Below are 21,438 nucleotides of genomic sequence, written 5' to 3' on the forward strand. Positions count from 1 at the left end.
CATTCCATAAGTGTCAAAGGCTTTTATTGACAATTACATTAAGTTTATGCAAAGAGTCAATATATGCAGTGTTGACCCTTCTTTTTCAAGACCTCTGCAATCCGCCCTGGCATGCTGTCAATTAACTTCTGGGCCACATCCTGACTGATGGCAGCCCATTCTTGCATAATCAATGCTTGGAGTTTGTCAGAATTTGTGGGGTTTTGTTTGTCCACCCGCCACTTGAGGATCGACCACAAGTTCTCAATGGGATTAAGGTCTGGGGAGTTTCCTGGCCATGGATCCAAAATGTCGATGTTTTGTTCCCTATACCTTTTGCAGAATATCAGTCTGTCCCTGATGTTTTTCCTGGAGAGAAGTGGCTTCTTTGCTGCCCTTCTTGACACCAGGCCATCCTCCAAAAGTCTTTGCCTCACTGTGCGTGAAGAAGAACAGCGCCGGAGAAGATGGCTGCCGTTTTACAGCCCTCTAACCAATTGTACTATTATGTGTGTTTTTCCGCGTTATTTGTAATTTATTTTGTACATAATGTTTCTGCCATCGTCTCTTATAACCAAAAAGAGCTTCTGGATATCAGGACAGCGATTACTCACCTCGCATTGGACGAAGATTTTTTCTTCAACGAGGCGGTCGCGATGGATATCATACAGACACCCGACAAGGCCCAGATCCCCGTCATTCGCGTGAGGAAGAGACGGAGATATCGCGGACGCAGATCCGGGTGCCTTGTAAGGATCCGACGGCGAGCGAGTAAACTGCCTCTCCCATCAATCCTATTAGCCAACGTTCAAGCTTTTGAGAATAAAATGGACGATTTAAGATTACGGTTATCCTACCAACGGGACATTAAAAACTGTAATATCTTATGTTTCACGGAGTCGTGGCTGAACGACAACAATGATAACATTCAGCTAGCAGGCTATACGCTACATCGGCAGGACAGAACGTCTGACTCTGGTAAGACAAGGGGTGGCGGTCTCTGTATATTTGTAAACAACAGCTGGTGCACAAAATCAAATACTAAGGAAGTCTCGAGGTTTTGCTCGCCTGAGGTAGAGTATCTTATGATAAGCTGTAGACCACACTATTTACCAAGAGAGTTTTCATCTATATTTTTCATAGCTGTCTATTTACCACCACAAACCAATGCTGGCATTAAGATTGCACTGAATGAGTTGTACAAGGCCATTAATCAACTGGAAAACGCTCATCCAGATGCAGCGCTCCTAGTGGCCGGGGACTTTAATGCAGGGAAACTTAAATCCGTTCTACCTAATTTCTACCAGCATGTTAAATGTGCAACCAGAGGGAAAAAAACTCTAGACCACCTTTACTCCACACACAGAGACGCATACAAAGCTCTCCCTCGCCCTCCATTTGGCAAATCTGACCATAACTCTATCCTCCTGATTCCTGCTTATAAGCAAAAACTGAAGCAGGAAGCACCAGTGATTCGGTTAATAAAAAAGTGGTCAGATGACGCAGATGCTAAGCTACAGGACTGTTTTGCTAGCACAGACTGGAACATGTTCCGGGATTCTTCAGACAGCATTGAGGAGTACACCACATCAGTCACTGGCTTCATCAATAAGTGCATCGATGATGTCGTCCCCACAGTGACCGTACGTACATACCCCAACCAGAAGCCATGGATTACAGGAAACATCCGCACTGAGCTAAAGGGTAGAGCTGCCGCTTTCAAGGAACGGGACTCTAACCCGGACGCTTATAAGAAATCCCGCTATGACCTCCGACGAACCATCAAACAGGCAAAGAGTCAATACAGGTCTAAGATTGAATCATACTACACTGGCTCTGACGCTCGTCGGATGTGGCAGGGCTTGAAAACTATTACAGACTACAAAGGGAAGCACAGCCGCGAGCTGCCCAGTGACACAAGCCTACCAGACGAGCTAAACCACTTCTATGCTCGCTTCGAGGCAAGCAACACTGAGGCATGCATGAGAGCACCAGCTGTTCCGGATGACTGTGTGATCACGCTCTCCGTGGCCGATGTGAGTAAGACTTTTAAGCAGGTCAACATTCACAAGGCCGCAGGGCCAGACGGATTACCAGGACGTGTACTCCGAGCATGTGCTGACCAACTGGCAAGTGTCTTCACTGACATTTTCAACATGTCCCTGACTGAGTCTGTAATACCAACATGTTTCAAGCAGACCACCATAGTCCCCGTGCCCAAGAACTCTAAGATAACCTGCCTAAATGACTACCGACCCGTAGCACTGACGTCTGTAGCCATGAAGTGCTTTGAAAGACTGGTCATGGCTCACATCAACAGCATAATCCCAGAAACCCTAGACCCACTCCAATGTGCATACCGCCCCAACAGATCCACAGATGATGCAATCTCTATCGCACTCCACACTGCCCTTTCCCACCTGGACAAGAGGAACACCTACGTGAGAATGCTATTCATTGACTACAGCTCAGCATTCAACACCATAGTGCCCTCTAAGCTCATCACTAAGCTAAGGATCCTGGGACTAAACACCTCCCTCTGCAACTGGATCCTGGACTTCCTGACGGGCCGCCCCCAGGTGGTAAGGGTAGGTAACAACACATCTGCCACACTGATCCTCAACACGGGGGCCCCTCAGGGGTGCGTGCTCAGTCCCCTCCTGTACTCTCTGTTCACCCATGACTGCATGGCCAGGCACGACTCCAACACCATCATTAAGTTTGCCGACGACACAACAGTGGTAGGCCTGATCACCGACAACGATGAGACAGCCTATAGGGAGGAGGTCAGAGATCTGGCCGTGTGGTGCCAGGACAACAACCTCTCCCTCAATGTGACCAAGACAAAGGAGATGATTGTGGACTACAGGAAAAAAAAGAGGACTGAGCACGCCCCCATTCTCATCGACGGGGCTGTAGTGGAACAGGTTGAGAGCTTCAAGTTCCTTGGTGTCCACATCACCAACGAACTATCATGGTCCAAACACACCAAGACAGTCGTGAAGAGGGCACGACAAAGCCTATTCCCCCTCAGGAGACTAAAAAGATTTGGCATGGGTCCTCAGATCCTCAAAAAATTCTACAGCTGCACCATCGAGAGCATCCTGACTGGTTGCATCACCGCCTGGTATGGCAACTGCTTGGCCTCTGACCGCAAGGCACTACAGAGGGTAGTGCGTACGGCCCAGTACATCACTGGGGCAAAGCTCCCTGCCATCCAGGACCTCTATACCAGGCGGTGTCAGAGGAAGGCCCTCAAAATTGTCAAAGACTCCAGCCACCATAGTCATAGACTGTTCTCTCTGCTACCGCACGGCAAGCGGTACCGGAGTGCCAAGTCTAGGTCCAAAAGACTTCTCAACAGCTTCTACCCCCAAGCCATAAGACTCCTGAACAGCTAATCATGGCTACCCGGACTATTTGCACTGCCCCCCCACCCCATCCTTTTTACGCTGCTGCTACTCTGTTAAGTATTTATGCATAGTCACTTTAACTCTACCCACATGTACATATTACCTCAACTACCTCAACTAGCCGGTGCCCCCGCACATTGACTCTGCAACGGTACCCCCCTGTATATATAGCCTCCCTACTGTCACTTTATTTTACTGTATATATAGCCTCCCTACTGTCACTTTATTTTACTTCTGCTCTTTTTTTCTCAACACTTTTTTTGTTGTTGTTTATTCTTACTTTTTTTGTTTAAAATTAAATGCACTGTTGGTTCACTGCAATGTCTGCACCTGTTGTATTCGGCGCATGTGACCAATACAATTTGATTTGATTTGATTTGAGATGCACTCACACCTGCCCGCTGCCATTCCTGAGCAAGCTCTGCACTGGTGGTGCCCTGATCCCGCAGCTGAATCAACTTTAGGAGACGGTCCTGGCGCTTGCTGGACTTTCTTGGGCGCCCTGACGCCTTCTTCACAACAATTGAACCACTCTCTCCTTGAAGTTCTTGATGATCCGATAAATGGTTGATATAGGTGCAATCTTACTAGCAGCAATATCCTTGCCTGTGAAGCCCTTTTTGTGCAAAGCAATGATGACGGCACGTGTTTCCTTGCAGGTAACCATGGTTAACAGAGGAAGAACAATGATTTCAAGCACCACCCTCATTTTAAAGCTTCCAGTCTGTTATTCTAACTTAATCAACATGACAGAGTGATCTCCAGCCTTGTCCTCGTCAACACTCTCACCTGTGTTAACGAGAGAATCACTGACATGATGTCAGCTGGTCCTTTTGTGGCAGGGCTGAAATGCAGTGGAAATGTTTTTTGGGGATTAAGTTCATTTTCATGGCAAAGAGGGACTTGGCAATTAATTGCAATTCATCTGATCACTCTTCATGATATTCTGGAGTATATGCAAATTGCCATCATCAAAACTGAGGCAGCAGACTTTGTGAAAATTAGTATTTGTGTCATTCTCAAAACTCTCATTTGTCACACCTGATGAAAGAAAGGAGGGAGGGAAGAAAAGAAAGCATTGCTCCCTAAGAAGACTCCTTGCTCACAAAAGCCACGAAGAGTCTACACACCCTCAAGCTGCTCACATTTTTCACACAGGTTATTGGTTTTTTTCCTCAATTCTGTGCTCCCTGACGTGTAGAGTAAAGTCACAGATAGAACAATGAGCCAGATGTTTGACTGGATGTCTAAATCTGAAGCATGCGGTTGGTATTTCAACTCACCACCAAATATGGTGATGAGAGGAAGCCCAGTGACCGGCAGTGAGAGATGATGGATGAGATGGATTTTGGCCAACATTCTGCTAACTTTCTCATCGATGGAACATCTGATCTCAATACAATTTTCTGTTCCCAAAACTAGAATATGTTACGAACAGAGTGGACTAAGTTTTTTAGACTTTACCCTTTGTCAGTGTTTCTAAAAATTGCGTTGTTTAGGAGTGCAAGGGCGAATTTAGTTATTGCACACGCGCACTTCACAGAGTAGGCGTTCCCTAATGGAAATATGCAAATACATGCTAGAACGCACCAATAGGATCTCACTAGCTCGTGCTTGGCTCTGCCCACCTCCTTGCTTGTTCTGACCACTATGATTAATTTGCTCCCATTGGAAACAGGCTGTGGTCTATCTTGGGTATAAAACATATTTGGTAAAGTGTTGTCCAGAGTGGACTCGAGACAGGAAATTAGAAAATCTGAAACTAGAAAACCAACATCCCCACCACGTGGACATTCTGGGCATTACAGTCATCAAAAGCACTTTCCAGTATCACTCAAAAAGTATCTTACACACCATCACATAATGTAGTATGGTCTCCCACTGATCACTGGCTGAAGGGATATTTCTGGGTGATTAAGTATTAGTTTAGTAAACTACCTGTACAAAAATAACCATAGTCAGAGGCTGGTAGCACACAGCATTTTGGTGTGTATTTCACTGTGGAACTCCCTCCTTCTGGATCTTGTGAAGTTAACACAAAAAGACACATACACAACAATACTTAGAGAAAAGTTGTCTTTATCAAGCAGAGGCAAGAGTTTCGTAAAATAGAAACAGGATCTTTACATCACAATTGTGGACAGAGTAAGGGTGGAATTTCTTGGGGTATCACAACTTTGACTCAATCCCAAATGTGAATTACGGAATATATTAATGTTGATAATACAATAGTTATAACGATATGTATGCGCATAATGACATTAGGTAATACATTAAAATATTTAACTTACAAAGACAGTCTTGTGTATATAATATAAAAATAAATAAACAGATCAAAACAAACAAATAATGGCAACAAAATCACAGATACTTGATATCAGGAAAAAGGTGAATGGCGGTTGGCATAACTCTTGATATGGAGAGTGATTTCCTATGCTGGACCAACATTAGGCTGCACACTGAGTGCAAAAAACAGCACAGAGAGCCTCAACAACATTCCAATCTTAGAAAATGCCTAGATATGGTGCATTCCTGCTCATTTGAAAGGTATAAGTATACCAATTCTGGAAAGATGCAGTTGTTCAGTGTATTACTGTAAAATCTCACATACAGGTCACACGAGGTCTTGCTTGATGATCTTGAGTGTGTGTGCAACAATGTTTTCAAGGGATAAACCTAGATGCAAGACAATTGGAAGTTGGTACGAAGATATGTGAATACGCAAGTTCACAATATAAAGACAAGTGCAAGTCAGAATCTGTGAAGTTTTATCACGTCTTCAGCTAAAATCTCAAACATTATTGTTTGTTTCTCTTTCCTTTTCATCTTCTCTGTCAATGCAGTCATGTTATGGTAATAATAATAAAAACACTAAAATAGCTTACTTAATACTTACTTATAATAGGAAGGTAAAAGGACACCCTACCCACCCCTGTGCAGGAAAGAGCTACAGCTCTGGCTCTAGAGAGAAACCTTGCAGCTCCCTAGTTTTACATTCAGCTGATCATGGGCTCCTATGGAGAGTAGAAGAAAGCTCCATCATATTATACACTTACGGCCCAATACCAGCTTGATACATACAAGGATCGCAGGCCAAGTTTACAGTGGAAAAGGGGTAAGTTAGGTAGGATCGCGTTAAGTCTGAGGAGTGTCAGGCTGGGCTGGTGTTAAAGGTCCAATGCAGCTGTTTTTATATCAATAACAAATCATTTCTGGGGAACAATTAAGTAACTTAGTGTGATTATTTTAAATTAAATTGGTCAAAAAGAAACAAAAATAGCTTCTTAGCAAATAATTTTGCTAAGACTGTCTGGGAGTGGTCTGAGTGGGGAGGGGAAAACGGAAAATGTGCTGTTATTGGCAGAGGTTTGGAACTCTCTTTCTTATTGGTCTATTAACTAATTTACCACATGGTGATGTCACCATGAAAGGCCAAAACTCCATCCCACCAAAACACACTGAAATGTCCAGCTACCTTTTCAAACAGCTCCTACACTTTTCATAATTTCCCAGTATTATTCCAATATATATAAAAACAACACAGGAAAATCACATTTCTGACTGCACTGGGCCTTTAAGGTATTAAAGAGGTCAGGTTGGGTTAGGTTGCTGCCTGGCCCACTGACTGACGTACATCAGTAAGGGACTCACAAAGGTCCAGAGCTGCAGATCTCCCACCCCCCACACACAGACTGACTGATCGTTTAATATATTACTCTGTGCACCTGTGTTATCGGTCTATCTCTGGCCATAGTGTCCATTGAAGTTGTTGCCCCCCTGAGGTGCAATATTGATGGAGTCCAGAAGAGGGCGTAGCGCCTGGCCGAAAGGCCTGCGGGTGACAGAAAGTGGAACGCCACACAAATTAGAATCTGATCATTAGGGAGTAACACGATGAACTCCACACAGTGACTTATGTTTTGAACAAGCTTTCCTTATTTATATCACACATTCCAACAAACTAAAGTTAACTTGAAACATACAGTAAGTGCAGTGCTTAATTTGTAAATCGGGAGGTGCCGGAAGAAAAAGAGAGCGTGAGGTGACCTGGGAGTTCTGGAAAAGAAAAAAAAATCACCTTTATAATAAAGTATTGCATGTATATCATCGCATTTGCGTAGTGGCATTGAGCAGTAGAGTAGAGTAGAGACACTTACAGAAGTTGCACCCATGGGGAAACATTTTTGTAGCCTATGGTCCGAGAAATTATTTGCCTTTTATAAACACATTTCATGCAATTCTACGTCATTTTACATGAATGGAGACTTCGGCAGAATCTTTTTTAATACCGCACAAATGATTGAAATGGCAGGCTACTTTGACACTGACAAAATGAGAATCTGAGATCAATAAAATGACCTTGTCTTGAATCCATCAATAGCCTAGGCCTAGGTATGTGGGGACACATATTGTAGGCTACAGTCGTAAAAATGCTTTCCAGTTTCACTGACTCACCCAATGATGAGCAGCTCACTCGCTGGTGATGGCCGATGCGATCGTGCCAAAAGCCTCTCTCTCTTTGTAAACAATATTTGGAAGTTGATTGAATATTTTGGTAGCCTACAGCATAGTCTTCACTTTTCAGCAGGAGCCATTTGCTTTCCAACCTGTGTTTTCCCTCAATTGTATTTGAAATATTGCGAAAGATACTGTTTTTTCACCGACAGATTTGCTGCGCGCTCCCGACTGTAGGCTATTCCTTGTTATTGGGCTTTTAAAGAAGCTATTGATCCCCTGTGGCTAAATTACAGGCCTTCTCATGGTGTAGTAGGCTCTTCTGAATTATTTCATTTATTTTTGAACAGACGGCAGGAATTCTATAACTTTGGCCAACGTATTTCAATTTATCAGGGGTGCTGCAATTCCTTCAGAACCCTTCGCGCGGCTATGATTCTATAAAGCAATAAATGATGCAGTGCAATGCTGGAGAGATGAGAGTTTCAAGCTCATGTCTATCAGAGCAGAGAGATCATAGAAAGTGAATCTCATTCTAGTTATATGAGAGATACTGGCGCGCTTCTCACACAACCACGGCCGTGCGTTGGTCTCAAACATGGGTTACAATGTTGCGCAAACCATAAACCTAGCCGCCCCAACCCAAATCAACTCTTAGAATATTAGGCCCGGGCTGAAAATGTACTTTTTCACATAACGTTTTTTTTTGTGGGGGCAAGATAATTAACGAAGAGACAACTCAAACGAAGAGGCAGATCGCTTTTATTATAATTTTTACATTGCAAAAAGTTATTTTTCATGCCACGAGAGGTACTGGATCCGGCCAAATAGGTTCCGGAACAAAACAGTCCAAAACGGAGAGGTGCCGGATCCTGATTAAGTGTCAAATTTGGCACATACAGTGCATTCGGAAACTATTCAGACCCCTTGACTTTTTCCACATTTTGTTACATTACAGCCTTGTACTACAATTTATTAAATAAATAAAAACTCTCATCAATCTACATACAAAACCCCATAATGACAAAGTGAAAACAGGTTTTTGGATTGGTTTGTAAATTTATTAAAAATAGAAAACAGAAATACCTTATTTACATAAGTATTCAGACCCTTTGCTATGAGACTCGAAATTGAGCTCAGGTGCATCCTGTTTCCATTGATCATCCTTGAGATGTTTCTACAACTTGATTGGAGTCCACCTGTGGAAAGGCACACACCTGTCTATATAAGGTCCCACAGTTGACAGTGCATGTCAGAGCAAAAACCAAGCCATGATGAAACAAGATTCTCTGGTCTGATGAAACCAAGATTGAACTCTTTGGCCTGAATGCCAAGCGTCACGTCTGGAGGAAACCCTACATTGAAGCACGGTGGTGTTAGCATTATGCTGTGGGGATGATTTTCAGACTGGGGCGAAGGTTCACCTTCCAACAGGACAACGACCCTAAGCACACAGCCAAGACAACGCAGGAGTGGCTTCAGGAAAAGTCTCTGAATGTCCTTGAGTGGCCCAGCCAGAGGCCGGACTTGAACCCGATCTAATATCTCTGGAGAGACCTGAAGATAGCTGTGCAGTGACGCTCCCCATCCGACCTGACAGAGCTTGAGAGGATCTGCAGAGAAGAATGGGAGAAACTCCCCAAATACAGGAGTGCCAAGCTTGTAGCGTCATACCCAAAAAGACTTGAGGCTGTAATCGCTGCCAAAGGTGCTTCAACAAAGTACTGAATAAAAGTGTTTGAATACTTATGTAAATGTGATATTTCAGTTATAGTTTTTTTTATAAATTTTCAAAAATTTATAAAAACCTGTTTATGCTTTGTCATTATGGGGTATTGTGTGTAGATTGATGAGGGGAAAAAACGATTTAATCCATTTTAGAATAAGGCTGTAACGTAACAAAATGTTGAAAAAGTCAAGGGGTCTCCACCAGGGCTCACCAACCCTGTTCCTGGAGAGCTACTGTCCTGTAGGTTTTCGTTTTTCCCAGGAACAGGGTTGGAGAGCCCTAGTCTACACTCTACATGTGAACGGAGACTTGTCATCCTTACGTATTTTTTTCTTTATTCAGTAGATATAGGGGTACAGGTAGAGGAGAGACTGCACGAAAGTGTCAGGGCTGGAATTCATACCAATGTCGCTCATGGACAATATGTTCTTGGAAGACTGCAGCACTATCGCTGTGCCACACTCCCGCACTACACTCTATATGTCTGACAACAGGTTCTTGTTGCTAGAGAAACAAGGGAGGGGAGAGAGGGGTAACTCACGTGGAGAGCACTTCAGCCGGCAGGTCTGTGATGTGGGCGGGGATCTTGCTGCCGGTGAGGAATTGGGCCACTTCATTACTGAATGTGTTACAGTTCCACTCAAACAGATGGTACTGGTTCCCCCTACAGAGTGCGGGAGAGAGAGGGGAGAGGGGGGGGGGGAGCGAGAGAAAGAAAGAAGTAAAGACAGGGACAGAGTAAACAGAGTGGATAGGGTGAGGGAGAGTGCGAGATTGTCAGTATCCAACTGCACATATCCATCCATCCATACAGTGCATTTGGAAAGTATTCAGACACCATTACTTTTTCCACATTTTGTTACGTTCCAGCCTTATTCTAAAATTGATTAAATTGTTTTTTTACCTCATCAATCTCCACACAATACCCCATAATGACAAAGCAAAAACAGGTTTTTAGACATTTGGCAAAAAAACAAAAACTGAAATAACACAAGTATTCAGACCCTTTACTCACTACTTTGTTGAAAAACCTTTGGCAGCGATTACAGCCTCGAGTCTTCTTAGGTATGACGCTACAAGCTTGGCACACCTGTATTTGGAGAGTTTCTCCCATTCTTTTCTGCAGATCCTCTCAAGCTTTGTCAGGTTGGATGGGGAGTGTCGCTGCACAGTTATTTTCAGGTCTCTCCAGAGATGTTAGATCGGGTTAAAGTGTGGGCTCTGGCTGGGCCACCCAAGGACATTCATAGACTTGTCCTGAAGCCACTCCTGCGTTGTGTTGGCTGTGTGCTTAGGGTCGTTGTCCTGTTGGAAGGTGAACCTGGAGCAGGTTTTCATCAAGGATCTCTCTGTACTTTGCTCCGTTCATCTTTCCCTCGATCCTGACCAGTCTCCCAGTCCCTGCCGCTGAAAAACATCCCCACAGCATGATGCCAACACCACCGTGCTTCAATGTAGGGATGGTGCCAGGTGTCCTCCAGACGTGACGCTTGGCATTCAGGCCAAAGAGTTTAATCTTGGTTTCATTAGACCAGAGAATCTTGTTTCTCATGGTCTGAGAGTCTTTAGGTGCCTTTTGGCAAACTCCAAGCGGGCTGTCATGTGCCTTTTACTGAGGATTGGCTTCCCTCTGGCCACTCTACCATAAAGACCTGATTGGTGGAGTGCTGCAGAGATGGGAGAACATTCCAGAAGGACAACCATCTCCACAGAAGAACTCTGGAGCTCTGTCAGAGTGACCATCGGGTTCTTGGTCACCTCCCTGACCAATGCCCTTCTCCCCCTTTGGCCAGGCGGCCAGCTCAAGGAAGATTGTTGGTGGCTCCAAACTTCTTCCATTTAAGAATGATGGAGGCCACTGTATTCTTGGGGACCTTCAATGCTGCAGAAATGTTTTGGTATACTTCTCCAGATCTGTGCCTCGAAACAATCCTGTCTTGGAGCTCTATGGAAAATTCCTTCGAACTCATGACTTGGTTTTTGCTCTGACATGCACTGTCAACTATGGGACCTTATATTAGACAGGTGTGTGCCTTTCCAAATCATGTCCAATCAATTGAATTTACCACAGGTGGACTCCAATCAAGTTGTAGAAACATCTCAAGGATGATCAATGGAAACAGGATGCACCCGAGCTCAATTTCGAGTCATAGCAAAGGGTCTGAATACTTATGTAAATACGGTATTTCTGTTTTTATTTTTAATAAATTTGCTAACATTTCAAAAAATCTGTTTTCGCTTTGTCATTATGGGGTATTGTGTTTAGATTTAGATTGATGAGGAAATGGTTTTATTTAATACATTTAAATAACGTAACAATATATATATATATATATATATATATATATATATATACATACAGTGGAGAGAACAAGTATTTGATACACTGCCGATTTTGCAGGTTTTCCTACTTACAAAGCATGTAGAGGTCTGTAATATTTATCATAGGTACACTTTAACTGTGAGAGGCAGAATCTAAAACAAAAATCCAGAAAATCACATTGTATGATTAAGTAATTAATTTGCATTTTATTGCATGACATAAGTATTTGATCACCTACCAACCAGTAAGAATTCCGTCTCTCACAGACCTGTTAGTTTTTCTTTAAGAAGCCCTCCTGTTCTCCACTCATTACCTGTATTAACTGCACCTGTTTGAACTCGTTACCTGTATAAAAGACACCTGTCCACACACTCAATCAAACAGACTCCAACCTCTCCACAATGGCCAAGACCAGAGAGCTGTGTAAGGACATCAGGGATACAATTGTAGACCTGCACAAGGCTGGGATGGGCTACAGGACAATAGGCAAGCAGCTTGGTGAGAAGGCAACAACTGTTGGTGCAATTATTAGAAAATAGAAGAAGTTCAAGATGATGGTCAATCACCCTCGGTCTGGGGCTCCATGCAAGATCTCACCTCGTGGGGCATCAATGATCATGAGGAAGGTGAGGGATCAGCCCAGAACTACACGGCAGGACCTGGTCAATGACCTGAAGAGAGCTGGGACCACAGTCTCAAAGAAAACCATTAGTAACGCACTACGCCGTCATGGATTAATATCCTGCAGCGCACGCAAGGTCCCCCTGCTCAAGCCAGCGCATGTCCAGGCTCGTCTGAAGTTTGCCAATGACCATCTGGATGATCCAGAGGAGGAATGGGAGAAGGTCATGTGGTCTGATGAGACAAAAATAGAGCTTTTTGGTCTAAACTCCAATCGCTGTGTTTGGAGGAAGAAGAAGGATGAGTACAACCCCAAGAACACCATCCCAACCGTGAACCATGGAGGTGGAAACATCATTCTTTGGGGATGCTTTTCTGCAAAGGGGACAGGACGACTGCACCGTATTGAGGAGAGGATGGATGGGGCCATGTATCGCGAGATCTTGGCCAACAACCTCCTTCCCTCAGTAAGAGCATTGAAGATGGGTCGTGGCTGGGTCTTCCAGCATGACAACGACCTGAAACACACAGCCAGGGCAACTAAGGAGTGGCTCTGTAAGAAGCATCTCAAGGTCCTGGAGTGGCCTAGCCAGCCTCCAGACCTGAACCCAATAGAACATCTTTGGAGGGAGCTGATAGTCCGTATTGCCCAGCAACAGCCCCGAAACCTGAAGGATCTGGAGAAGGTCTGTATGGAGGAGTGGGCCAAAATCCCTGCTGCAGTGTGTGCAAACCTGGTCAAGACCTACAGGAAACGTATGATCTCTGTAATTGCAAACAAAGGTTTCTGTACCAAATATTAAGTTCTGCTTTTCTGATGTATCAAATACTTATGTCATGCAATAAAATGCAAATTCATTACTTAAAAATCATACAATGTGATTTTCTGGATTTTTGTTTTAGATTCCGTCTCTCACAGTTGAAGTGTACCTATGATAAAAATTACAGACCTCTACATGCTTTGTAAGTAGGAAAACCTGCAAAATCGGCAGTGTATCAAATACTTGTTCTCCCCACTGTATATATATATTCCCTGTGGAGTTAAGATACACCAGGTGCCTTAGCCTCACCTGTACGTGGACTCTCCCAGTGAAGACAGGTACTCCATAAAGATCTCCTCAGTCACCTCTGTAATGCCCAGGTCTATTATGGAGTTGGGCTCTCCCAGGGACGTCCCACCCTGAAACACTCAACAAACACAAACAGCTTAGTCATGTCCCCTGCTTGCTCAGTTGTCCTCCAATGGCCCTGTATTTGCAGCTTTTACTTAGCCCCAGGATTAATTGAGTATCACAACATCTATGTTTGGGGCAACTCTAACTTAGAGTTCTGTAGACAACGCAGAAAGAGATTTACAGGTCTAGTTCATTGTAGGAAGGAATAAAATAAAACGTTGTCTTACAGGTGGGCAGTTTGCGATGCCCTCTCCCCCATAGAAGAACTCCTCTCCATGGACAACAATAGCAGTGTGCCTGAGAGGAATAGGTTACTGTTTCATTTCACATTAAGAGGGATTATCAATTAACAGACTTAAAAACACTGGGGGAAAAATATAAATATCATGACATTCATGTAGCTAATACTCAACATATTTTACAACATCCAGTTATGAAATGACAGGTGTACATAAACTTGACCTTTGTCCTCACTAACAATAAGAACTTAAATCATCAAAGAATACATAATTTACTCACCATATTCCATCAAGCTGTTTCCCTGTGAATAGAAGAAAATAGTTTATATGTACATTTTGTGAATGAGAGCTAGGCATAAATAATAAGTTCAGCCCATGGGCCTAAATTGCATCCTCAGTCTCTCCTCATCCCTGCTACAAAAAGTCACTTGTATCGAAGTGGTGTGTTTTTAGGGAGCCCCAGCTCTCCCCGCTCTTGCATCACCAAAGATATTTGCTCCTTGTTCTGTGTGGCATCACTCTCTGCTGATAATACAACTTCTATTCCAACCAAAGCTTGTATCTACATGGAACAAAAATATAAACGCAACATGTAAAGTGTTGGTCCCATGTTTCATGAGCTGAAATAAAAGATGGAAAACGCAGCACACTGCTGCTCATGCTCCCAGGTGATATTTATTTATAACAGGGTTCTTCAATTCCGGTCCTGGAGGGCCGAAACACTTCTGTTTTTTATTTCTACCTGGTAGTTAATTGCACTCACCTGGTGTCCCAGGTCTGAATTAGCCCCTGATTAGAAGGAGGGGATGAAAAACAGAGGTGTTTCGGCCCTCCAGGACCGGAATTGAAGAACCCTGATTTATAACAACGTTTTGACCCTTAGGTCTTCATCAGGCATCCATATCCCAGGTGGGGGTGGAAGGTCCTATATATAGGGGCAGTACTCAGTGACATCACCTCCTGAAACAGGAGGTTAAAAAAATTATAACATAAGTTCACAATATTAACATTCAATGTATCAAAATATATGATCATACACAAGGAATTTGATCAATATTTGCAGTAATATACATACACATACAATATTCAATTAGGATTTTAAAAAACACACAATTTGGACATTTTGAAACTATAAAAACGGTTTATAAAAGACCCCAGACATTTACCATACTCACATAAATCTTATTTCTCTCACATTTTGTGCACAAATTTGTTTTACATCCCTGTTAGTGAGCATTTCTCCTTTGCCAAGATAATCCATCCACCTGACAGGTGTGGCATATCAAGAAGATGATTAAACAGCATGATCATTGCACAGGTGCATCTTGTGCTGGGGACAATAAAAGGCCACTCTAAAATGTGCAGTTTTGTCACACAACACAATGCCACAGATGTCTAAAGTTTTGAGGGAGCGTGCAATTGCAGGCATGTCCACCAGAGCCGTTTCCTGATAATTGAATGTTCATTTCTCCAACGTCATTTTAGAGAATTTGGCAGTACGTCCCAACCGGCCTCAGAACCGCAGACCATGTGTAACCACGCCAGCCCAGGACCTCCACATCTGGCTTCTTCACCTGAGGAATTGTCGGAGATCAGCCACCCGGACAGCTGATAAAACTGTGGGTTTGCATAATTTGTGCACAAACTGTCAGAAACTGTCTCAGGGAAGCTCATCTGCGTGCTCGATGTCCTCACCAGGGTCTTAACCTGACTGCAGTTCGGCATCGTAACCGACTTCAGTGGGCAAATGCTCACCTTCGATGGCCACTGGCACGCTGGAGAAGTGTGCTCTTCACAGATGAATTCCGGTTTCAACTGTACCGGGCAGATGGTAGCGTGTGGGCCAGCGGTTTGCTGATGTTAATGTTGTGAACAGAGTGCCCCATGGTGGTGGTGGGGTTATGGCATGGGCAGGCATAAGCTACGGACAACGAACACAATTGCATTTTATCAATGGCAATTTGAATGCAGATATACCATGACAAGATGCTGAGGCCCATTGTCGTGCCATTCATCCGCCGCCGTCACGTCATGTTTCAGCATGATAATGTACGGCCCCATGTCGCAAGGATCTGTACACAATTCCTGGAAGCTGAACATTTCCCAGTTCTTCCATGGCCTGCATACTCACCAGACATGTCGCCCATTGAGCATGTTTAGGATGCTCTGGATAGACGTGCACGACAGCGTGTTCCAGTTCCCGCAAATATCCATCAACTTCGCACAGCCATTGAAGAGGAGTGGGACAACATTCCACAATCAACAGCCTGATCAACTGTATGCAAAGGAGATCTGTCGCACTGCATGAGACAAATGGTGGTCACACTAGATACTGACTGGTTTTCTGATCCACGACCCCTATTGTCTTATTTTTATTTTTAAAAATCTATAACCAACAGATGCATATCTGTTTTCCCAGTCATGTTAAATCAATTAATTAGGGCTTAATTAATATATTTCCATTGACTGATTTCCTTATAGGAACTGTAACTCAGTAAAATCTTTGAAATTGTTGTATGTTGCGTTTATATTTTTGTTCAGTGTAAATACCTTATGTAATGCCTTATTGTTCATATCTGTTGGAAAAAGTGTGGATGTTGCCTCACACATACCTACTTATTAACTAAATGCATTTTTTAATGATTCATAAATATTATCCTGCCAACCACTATATGAAGAAGTTTTAAAAAAGACAAACACAAATTGTATCTTTGTAACTACCACCCACATCTCTTTTGGCAATATTTATGTAAAGAATCTGTGGCAAGACATCAGTAGATTATAATTGATCATATTTATGAAGATTGTACCCTATTATGGAGAGATGTGCTGCTTGGATTCTTTACCTACAATAAAAATAATTTTTAACTATTTTATCTAATTAATATAATTATTCTTCTGGCCAAATTTCATATTCACAAATCTACATTTACAAACAAAAACAACCCTTTTTTCTTACCTTACAAAATAAAATTTAACAATATTTTAAGACAATTAAATACTCCAACAACAAAAAAGCTTTTTGAATTATAAATGTGTGTATGTCCCTTACATTGGTGATTTTAGCGTGTAAATCTTGGTGGTGCAAACTCCCCCCAAATTTTTTAGATGCATGCCAGCAAAGCCACTACACAACACTAAACAATACATTTATTGCACTATAACGGTGACAAACAGTGCCCACAAACTGTTAGGGCCTACATAAAGCTGTCCCAACAGCAGAGTCCCAACACCTTACCTCTGCTACACCTGGCTATCAGCGGAGCCTTGTCTGGCAGCGAAACAGTTCATTCAACCTCATTTACTGCCTTTAAAAAAAACATAGCTGATATGGCTGACTTGCTTAAACAAATGTGGTTTCTACTGACAATTGAGATGTACAAACTATATTAAGGAGACGACGAGCGGATAAGAGGTCGTCCGTAATTTTGATTAAGACAGAACGAGCGATGACGGACGTAGTCAATATAACTATTTGTTCAACACTTTTGAAATATACAGCACGACTCCAACACCATCATTAAGTTTGCTGACGACACAACAGTGGTAGGCCTGATCACAGACAACGATGAGACAGCCTCTAGGGAGGAGGTCAGAGACCTGGCAGTGTCAAATCAAATCACATTTTATTTGTCACATACACGTGTTTAGCAGATGTTATTGCGGGTGTAGCGAAATGCTTGTGCTTCTAACTCCGACAGTGCAGTAATATCTCACAAGTAATATCTAACGATTTTACAACATATACCCAATACACACAAATCTAAGTAAGGAATGGAATTTAAGAATATATACAGTGGGGGAAAAAAGTATTTAGTCAGCCACCAATTGTGCAAGTTCTCCCACTTAAAAAGATGAGGGAGGCCTGTAATTTTCATCATAGGTACACGTCAACTATGACAGACAAATTGAGGAGAAAAAATCCAGAAAATCACATTGTAGGATTTTTAATGAATTTATTTGCAAATTATGGTGGAAAATAGGTATTTGGTCACCTACAAACAAGCAAGATTTCTGGCTCTCACAGACCTGTAACTTCTTCTTTAAGAGGCTCCTCTGTCCTCCACTCGTTACCTGTATTAATGGCACCTGTTTGAACTTGTTATCAGTATAAAAGACACCTGTCCACAACCTCAAACAGTCACACTCCAAACTCCACTATGGCCAAGACCAAAGAGCTGTCAAAGGACACCAGAAACAAAATTGTAGACCTGCACCAGGCTGGGAAGACTGAATCTGCAATAGGTAAGCAGCTTGGTTTGAAGAAATCAACTGTGGGAGCAATTATTAGGAAATGGAAGACATACAAGACCACTGATAATCTCTCTCGATCTGGGGCTCCACGCAAGATCTCACCCCGTGGGGTCAAAATGATCACAAGAGCGGTGAGCAAAAATCCCAGAACCACACGGGGGGACCTAGTGAATGACCTGCAGAGAGCTGGGACCAAAGTAACAAAGCCTACCATCAGTAACACACTACGCCGCCAGGGACTCAAATCCTGCAGTGCCAGACGTGTCCCCCTGCTTAAGCCAGTACATGTCCAGGCCCGTCTGAAGTTTGCTAGAATGCATTTTGGATGATCCAGAAGAGGATTGGGAGAATGTCATATGGTCAGATGAAACCAAAATATAACTTTTTGGTAAAAACTCAACTCGTCGTGTTTGGAGGACAAAGAATGCTGAGTTGCATCCAAAGAACACCATACCTACTGTGAAGCATGGGGGTGGAAACATCATGCTTTGGGGCTGTTTTTCTGCAAAGGGACCAGGACGACTGATCCGTGTAAAGGAAAGAATGAATGGGGCCATGTATCGTGAGATTTTGAGTGAAAACCTCCTTCCATCAGCAAGGGCATTGAAGATGAAACGTGGCTGGGTCTTTCAGCATGACAATGATCCCAAACACACCGCCCGGGGCAACGAAGGAGTGGCTTCGTAAGAAGCATTTCAAGGTCCTGGAGTGGCCTAGCCAGTCTCCAGATCTTAACCCCATAGAAAATCTTTGGAGGGAGTTGAAAGTATGTGTTGCCCAGCGACAGCCCCAAAACATCACTGCTCTAGAGGAGATCTGCATGGAGGAATGGGCCAAAATACCAGCAACAGTGTGTGAAAACCTTGTGAAGACTTACAGAAAACGTTTAACCTGTGTCATTGCCAACAAAGGGTATATAACAAAGTATTGAGAAACTTTTGTTATTGACCAAATAATTATTTTCCACCATAATTTGCTAATAAATTCATAAAAAATCCTACAATGTGATTTTCTGGAGAAAAAAAATCTAATTTTGTCTGTCATAGTTGACATGTACCTATGATGAAAATTACAGGCCTCTCATCTTTTTAAGTGGGAGAACTTGCACAATTGGTGGCTGACTAAATACTTTTTTCCCCCACTGTACATATATGGACAAGCAATGACAGAGTGGCATGGACTAAGATACAGTAGAATATTATAGAATACAGTATATACATATGAGATGAGTAGTGCAAGATATGTAAACATTACTAAAGTGACCAGTGTTCCATTTCTTAAAGTGGCCAGTGATTTCAATAGGCAGCAACATCCTCTAATATTGAACAGTCTGATGGCCTTGAGATAGAAGCTGTTTTTCCATTATCTCGGTCCCAGCTTTGATGCACCTGTACTGACCTCGCCTTCTGGATGATAGCGGGGTGAACAGGCAGTGGCTCGGGTGGTTGATGTCCTTGATTATCTTTTTGGCCTTCCTGTGACATTGGGTGCTGTAGGTGTCCTGGAGGGTGGGTAGTTTGCCCCTGGTAATGCGTTCGGCAGACCGCACCACCCTCTGGAGAGCCCTGCGGTTACGGGCGGTGCAGTTGCCGTACCAGGCGGTGATACAGCCGACAGGATGCTCTCAATTGTGCATCTGTAAAAGTTTGTGAGGGTTTTAGGTGCCAAGCCAAATTTCTTCAGCCTCCTGAGGTTGAAGAGGCACTGTTGCGCCTTCTTCACCACACTGTCTGCATTGGTGGACCATTTCAGTTTGTCAACAAAAGGACTTGAGTTCCTGTATGTTACTACAATTACACCATGAGTCGTTAATCATGAAACACACACCTCCACCCTTCTGCTTCCTGGAGAGATATTTATTTCTGTCTGCGCGATGAACTGAGAACCCATCTGGCTGGACCGATTTCGACAGAATATCCCCAGAGAGCCATATTTCCGTGAAACAAAGTATGTTACAGGCCTTGATGTCTCTCTGGAAAGAAATCCTTGCCCTGAGCTCGTCGACCTTGTTATCCAAAGATTGAACATTACCGAGTAGTATACTTGGAAGCGGTGGGTGGTGTGCGCGCCTCCTAAGTCGAACCAGCAGGCCGCTCCGAGTGCCTCTCCTCCACTGACAATGTTTTGGATCAGTCGCTGGAATCAGTTCAATTGCCCTGGGGAGAGCAAACAAAGGATCTGCTTCGGGAAAGTCATATTCCTGGTCGTAATGCTGGTGAGTTACCGCCGCTCTGATATCCAATAGTTTTTCCCGCTGTATGTAATGATACAAAACACTTTTGAGCTAATAATGTAAAAAATAATAGATAAAAAAACAAAATACTGCAAAGTTTCATAAGATCTAGTCGCGAGGCCGCCATCTTCGTCGGTGCCAGGACAACAACCTCTCCCTCAATGTGAGCAAGACAAAGGAGCTGATTGTGGACTACAGGAAAAGAACAAACATGCCCCCATTCACATCGACGGGGCTCTGCCCCACCTGCCCTGAATGACAGGTCGCCACTGGTCCCTTAATGTCTTTGTGTAATGTGTTTTGTACCCCCTAGCCCAATGTCCTTTGTATATTATTGTGTTCCTCGTGTACCTTTGTATTGATTTATTATTGTTAATACAAAATAAACATAAAAAATATTACAACCAACGCTAACTAGCTTGCAACTTACCTAGCATGAGGGGGCTCAGCTGGCGAGCCATTCCGTTAGACAGGTCGTAAACGAACAGTTTTACAGGATACGAGGTGTAATTTTGATCCATAATTCAGCTTGATGTTAAATCAGGTTTTTTAGTGCTGTTTTGTCTCCAATGTTTACGAGCTGGCTAACTAGCTAACGATATCTGACTACACTAATGTTAGCTCGTTCTGGTTCCGCTTAGCCTAAAATCGCAAAACCCAAATCGTCCGAAATAGCGTATGTTGGGCTAAATAAAAAGTCAGCTTAAATAGAACGACTATCTAATAATTTAGGAAAATTCACGAACGTATTAAGTCATTACCGATCAGCTAGCATGCTAATCAGCTGTTTCTGTGTCACTGTCTCTTATCACCACTTAAGGCACCACTATGGCGCCGCGGATAGAGGGCGGCTTGAGAACGTTCATAACAATGGTATGACGCGACCGAGTGACGGAGGTGCGATCTATGAATACCATAGAAATATAATGAATAGAACGGATGTCCCCATTCAAGTCAATGATGGCATAATGGTGGACTGGCGGCCATTGCGAGCGTACCCATAAACAGCAAAGCAGG

The 21,438-nt window shown here is 43.2% G+C and overlaps 1 protein-coding gene across 9 annotated transcripts; it reads right to left on the reverse strand.

Annotated features, from left to right (window-relative positions):
* Nucleotides 1-5,452: 5,452 nt before the first annotated feature.
* On the reverse strand, nucleotides 5,453-21,421 carry LOC311101185 (desumoylating isopeptidase 1-like). Of its 9 annotated transcripts, XR_014609888.1 has the most exons (8): nucleotides 20,852-21,254; nucleotides 14,215-14,236; nucleotides 13,923-13,992; nucleotides 13,591-13,700; nucleotides 10,118-10,240; nucleotides 7,118-7,224; nucleotides 6,289-6,406; nucleotides 5,461-6,068 (listed from the first exon to the last, which is right to left on the reverse strand). XR_014609888.1 is itself a non-coding variant. In XM_084142282.1 (7 exons), the coding sequence occupies exons 1-6, from the start codon at nucleotides 20,940-20,942 to the stop codon at nucleotides 7,131-7,133; spliced, it is 510 nt and encodes a 169-aa protein (XP_083998408.1). In that variant the 5' UTR covers nucleotides 20,943-21,254; the 3' UTR covers nucleotides 5,461-6,068; nucleotides 7,118-7,130. The 9 variants fall into 9 exon arrangements, 6 of the variants coding, with proteins under 6 accessions (XP_083998409.1, XP_083998408.1, XP_083998407.1 ...); XR_014609887.1 differs by lacking the exon at nucleotides 7,118-7,224; XR_014609889.1 differs by having other exon boundaries at nucleotides 6,289-7,224.
* Nucleotides 21,422-21,438: the final 17 nt, after the last annotated feature.

The sequence above is a fragment of the Coregonus lavaretus genome (genome assembly GCF_964263955.1).
Source record: "Coregonus lavaretus genome assembly, chromosome: 25".
Classification (NCBI taxonomy): Eukaryota; Metazoa; Chordata; class Actinopteri; order Salmoniformes; family Salmonidae; genus Coregonus; species Coregonus lavaretus.